This window comes from Panthera uncia, assembly GCF_023721935.1.
Source record: "Panthera uncia isolate 11264 chromosome A1 unlocalized genomic scaffold, Puncia_PCG_1.0 HiC_scaffold_16, whole genome shotgun sequence".
NCBI lineage: Eukaryota > Metazoa > Chordata > Mammalia > Carnivora > Felidae > Panthera > Panthera uncia.
In genome coordinates, this window is record NW_026057576.1 from 68,948,954 (window position 1) to 68,954,518 (window position 5,565).

The 5,565-nt window shown below is 44.4% G+C and overlaps 1 protein-coding gene across 1 annotated transcript in view; it reads right to left on the reverse strand.

Moving 5' to 3' along the window:
- Nucleotides 1–5,565, reverse strand: part of TMTC4 (transmembrane O-mannosyltransferase targeting cadherins 4) — a 65,396-nt gene that overhangs the window by 2,358 nt on the left and 57,473 nt on the right. The window contains exons 16-17 of the mRNA XM_049647170.1: nt 5,318–5,430; nt 1,344–1,413 (exon numbers count right to left, since the gene is read on the reverse strand). Coding sequence (XP_049503127.1) covers nt 1,344–1,413; nt 5,318–5,430 — 183 coding nt within the window. The remainder of the gene's footprint in view (nt 1–1,343; nt 1,414–5,317; nt 5,431–5,565) is intronic.

The following is a 5,565-nucleotide window of genomic DNA, read 5'->3' on the forward strand; positions in this document are numbered from 1 at the left end:
ACACACACACACACACACACAGTTTTCAAAAATCATTGTTTCAAATAATATTGTTTGTGCCGCCAACTTTATTTAATAACCACATTCCCTGGTGATTGTCTGTTTAACCACCTCCCGTTACTCCTGGGGTTCTGCAGATCACTAGATATGACCCATCTTCTTACAGCAACATTATTACATAAAGAAGGAAAGTAAGATTACATCAAGGTTCTCAAAGTTGCCATGAAAATTCCAGGAAGTCAGGCTGGATATGGCTGGGCTCTGGTATGTCTCAGGGCCCCGACTGTGCGCCAAGTCCAGCATCTGAATAACGATTCCCCTACATCTTTTGTCAAAATACTAGCTTGTTTGTTGCTAGCTAGGAATAAGGGCACTCACATCAAGATCTGACCATAAAATGATAGTTTTATGTAAATTGTAATTTGTAAATGCACTTTAATTTTGTTTTTTTTATAGCCTTTTTTAAAAAAATCTTTCTTCATTTTGAGAGAGAGAGAGAGAGAGAGAGAGACAGAATGTGAGTGGGGAAGGGGCAGAGAGAGAGGGAGACACAGAATCTGAAGCAGGCTCCAGGCTCTGAGCTGTCAGCACAGAGCCTGATGTATGGCTCGAACCCATGAACTGTGAGATCATGACCTGAGCCAAAGTCAGACACTTAAAGGACTGAGCCACCCAGGCACCCCTGTAAATGCACTTTTAGCAGAGACCTAAGAGAACATAAGAACACAGTGGAGACCAGGCTATAATGGAAGGTCCTCTGTGGAATAAAGGAAAGTATGTAAGTGAGACCAGAAACTTCCAAAGTAATTTTGTGTTTAACACTCTAGGATCTTTCACACAAAGAAAGAAACTCGAAGTTTATCATAAGAAGGGGATAAACTGAGTGGGGAATTTTGGGTGTTGGTCTGGTCATACAGTTATAACTTATACATAGGACTACTATTTCGCTACCTTTTTAATGTAATAATTTCTTTAAAAAAAAAACACATCTTAAAGGGGCACCTGGGTGGCTCAGTCGGTTAAGCATCTGACTCTTGATCTCGACTCAGATCATGATCTCATGGTTTGTGGGATTGAGCCCCACATGGGGCTGACAGCACAAAGAATGCTTGGGATCCTGTCCCTCCCTCTTTGCTTGCTCTCTCTCTCTCTCTCTCTCTCTCTCTCAAAATAAATAAATAAATAAATAAATAAAACCCCACATCTTAGAACCAGATTATAAAGACCAATGCAGGCTAGATTTGTTAAAAACTACTTTCTCTACATTGATATTACAGAAATGCACCCATTTCTTTAAACTTACGCGGACTTTTGATATGATTCAAACTGAAAATTTTCCTTACCCAAATTGCCATGGTAACTTGCAGAATTTGGATGAGCTTTAATTGCTTTGAGGAATAAAGCTTCGGATTCCTGACGAATGATATAAAAAATAAGGTATTGCATGATGCAAAAGCAACACATAGTTTTGCTGTGTACAGTTTTTAAACATTTAATGTCCTTGTTTTGTGACACTGCATCCTTCTCCCAGAAACATTTGGGAAGGCCAGCGGGGCCATACCCTGTTAAGAGGTTCTGAAGGGCAATCAGGGAAGTGTGTGACAGGGCAAAGGGGACAGAACAATAGTGAGGGGAAGATGGGCAACGGAGAGCAATGGTGGCTGCACAGAGAGCACGAATATGCTAATGAGCTTTGCCGCCTGCCTCCCAGAAGTGGCTGGAAGTTTGCAACTTGAAGCAAGTAGCTCGATTCAGGGTGCATGGAGGATGAGCCAGAGTCAAATGACCAGGAAAGGGCTAGGCTGTTGAGGACACCCACAAAAGCGTCATTTTCATTCAGCATCAATGAATTCATTTCTAGGATTCTCAAGGTAGGAGCTGGGGCCGATTTAATCCCCCCAAGACTCATAACCCTTCAGCAACCCAGAAGGGGCTCATTCAGCTGGAAAAAATAAGCAGGGAGAAGCAGGGAGAGACAGCTACCTGTCACGTAAGCAGTGGCAGGATTGTATGTGACCATGACCAAATGCCCCTGGTGTGTGTGAACTGGTTCTTGTATAGACTTGCATTTCCTCCAAATAGTGCTCATTTCCAATCGGGCTGCAAAAAGGCATGGCCAAGTGTTTTTTTACCTGATCATCATGTGACCATGGCTGCCTGGATGGTCCCGTTCTACCATAATGCTGGGAGATAAAGATGCCGAACTGTTCTTTGCTGACATCTGCCGGGGGTAGCTACTCATACCCGTCTGCATTTGTGCTACTGAAGGGCCACACATGCTTTAGTGAGTATCAAACAGTAAGCTTAAACAACTAAAGTTGGTGGATGGGGGACAGGTTTGCTCCTTCTAGCTGCACCTTCTGTGAATTTTCCAGGTGGGCTTCCTGGAAAATATCTAGGATCGTGCATTTTATAAAGTGTAGAAGGACCAATTTCCTTGCCCTGTGATGGCCCATGGTACTCCTGAGAAACAGGCTGGGCATTTGGGCAAACAGCTCTGAAGCCACAACCTTTTTAGAGAGAGCTGGCAGAGAAAATTTTATATTTTGGAGATGTTGTCCAAAAAGGACTGAATGAAGACATTGTTACAAGATGTCAGCAAACAGCACTTCCGGAGCTCAGAGTCAATGTCTACATTCCAAGCTATGGTCGCTGAAACTCGTTCAAGGAAGTGTAAGGTTTTCCTGACATATTAGGTATGCTGGTAAAAAAGAAACCAAATGGATTGCATAGATTTGGAGTGGTTTCTAAGTACCTATGCTTTCTGATGACTTTCAAATATTACCATTTAATCTAAAATCTGAGAAATAGGAAGTCCAGGGAATCTAAATCTACTTTAAAATGCTTCTCTACTTGCAAAGGAAGCAGAGTTAATTAGAGACAACTGATGGAGAGAGAAAAAGCAAGTTAGGAGTTCTCGGGGGACTCTGGATTCGTTTAAGGGATTTTTGAAATGCCCATGAGTGTGGACACCATTCAGGAGGACGTGGAGTCAGAGTCAGGTTTGGAGGACACGGTGGTGTTCAGGATGGCATGTGTAGAGAGGGGAGCAGGGCTTGTACCGTCTTGGGGGGCTGCCGCTCTTGGCAAGGCAGAGCCTGAAGTGGGGGTGTGAGGAGGCTGAGTGAGGTAATGGGGGAGGAAAAAATAAGTCAAAGTTCCCGAGTTTAAAAATGGCACACTGACAGAAGGGGCATCAGGAGGAAAGAGAGGTTCTATGCTTCCATCTCGGTTATGTAACAGTGGGGTGGCCATGAAAGGATGCTTCAGGGGCTGCTGTTAGGTAACAGGGTTGCTCAGATGACAATCTGCCCCATAATCACAGGGGCACAAGGCATTGTGCACAGATACAGATCACTGTGCACATCAATGTCTTAAGAGGGAATCTGGAAGCCTGAATGTTTCACAGCCAAAGGTGGGAAGCATTCAGCCATTTCACAGCTGTAACCGGGCACTTAATAAATGCCCATTAGCATGCTGGATAGCAGAGGAGTTGTAAAAATGGGACTTGGGGCTCTGCCCTCACGAAGTCTCCAGGCTCACTAATGAGATTTGTCAAGTTAATGATAATACAGAACAGCAAAGGCTTAGGCGAAGTGAGTTATATAGACAGCAGACACCTGTCCTGACTCTCCATCCCTAAGTCCCCACCACCTTGCCACCTCTGCAGAGAGTCCCCACCCAGTGCCCTTCAAGGACGGGCTAGAAGTAGCTGACCAATAGCAATGGGGGTCACTTCTGCAGCATCGTGAGAGGAAAATCCAAATTCCAAATCCTGAACTTAAAACAATATATGAAGCAAGCACCCGGTGGCTGACACCACAGCTCAGGGAGTAACATCACGTCCCTCCTTTTGGCAGAACTGTTGCAAGGTTCTTATTTCGGATTTCATCTTCTGTTTCCTCATCTTAGGCTCAGCACTCTGGCCTACACAATTAGGATGCAAAATGTGTAGAGAAATAGGAAACCCATTTCTCCATTCTGCTCTATGGAGTATTTTCTACTTTATCTGGAAAAAAAAATGATATGAACTGGAAGCCAAATGGACCGTGGGTTCTGTCACCTTAATAGAGTTCTAGTTTATAGGCTGTGGGGTGATAGAAAAATCAATACAATGGTTACATAGGCTGCATCTTGAAAATGACTTGCTGTAGCTGGTCACTGGACACTCCCGACCCGTCCCAGGCTGACGGGGATGCCTGGAGAGGTCGGTAGAAGGGAAAACCACAAAACTTGCCTTCTTTCCCTGGCTCTATACAGGTAAGTCCATAAAAAATAAAAATTAACCCCCTCAAAAAGTCATCTCTGGAGCAAAATCTAGAAACATCAAAATATTAACCGGGGCTATCAAACTCCCTGATATTTAAAAATGAGACATGCATGAACTATCTTACTGTTGTTTTGGAAAACTATGCCGGTAATGGTATGTGATGAGCAGAGGAGAAGTTAAGTAACATGGAACACACATGAATGAATCACTTCCTTTAGGCCCGGTGTGATCAACATTCGATACAGCTCCTGATTCTGAAAGAAAAAATTGCTGCCACAGAGGATGAAGGCACTGCATCTGAAAGTGTGTTTTCTGTAGCATCTGTGTTAGAAACCCAGGATGCTAGCTGCAAGTGCACAGTCCCTGACTCCACCCTGTCGACTGAGACAGCATCCTGTAGGGAGGAATCTGCGCATTTGTATCTAATACACTCCCTCACTGGTTCTGAGCCGCACGCTTGAAGTCTGAGATCATTGATGTTAGGAACACAGAGTCCCCTTCAGGCCACAGGGCGCCGTGCGCCTTCTGATTCACAGTTGTCACTCCTGGCCAGTCCTGGGAGCCTGGATCTAGTATCTTTTGGTTCCACTGGTCAGACACGTCCAGGGCCTTGCAGATGACCTACAGCTTAACTCTAGATGAGGAAAAACTCTCAATGGGCAAGAACCAGTCCTGCATTCCCCACGGCCTGGAATTTTTTTGTGCAGAAGACCGCACCAACAAATCAGAGCTCCCACCTGCCTGCGAGGGACAAAATCAAACAGCTTCGTGCCAGGGTTGGGGCTGGGGCATCACTGCCTCCTCTCTGGGCTTCTCCTCCCCACCCCACATTTGAGCAATGGTGATGAATTCTGATGAGAAAGGACACAAAGTCTGACTGTGCAAATCCATCTTTTGGGCAAATCCATCTTTTTGACCAAGCCACACTGGTACACTGCCCCCACTGTTTTTGCCTACTTCTGAATTTAACTGGGCAGAAGTAACATTTATGGCTTCTGTCAGATGCTGGCATTAATTGCAAGAAATCACGGCCTGCAGTTTACACACCTTGTATTTCTGGGACTTCCCCAGCACATTTGCCAACGAGAACATCAGAGAGTGATCATTAGGTATTAATTCCAGCGCCTCTCTTCCAACTGCTTCAGCTTGGGCTAAATTACCTGCAAGGAAAACATAGGAAAATTAAAAAAAAAAAAAAACATGTTAACATTGTACTGCATGACTTAAGAAAATCAATGAAGAATGCATAACACACATATACACATGCAATATACACACAACACACAAACACCACA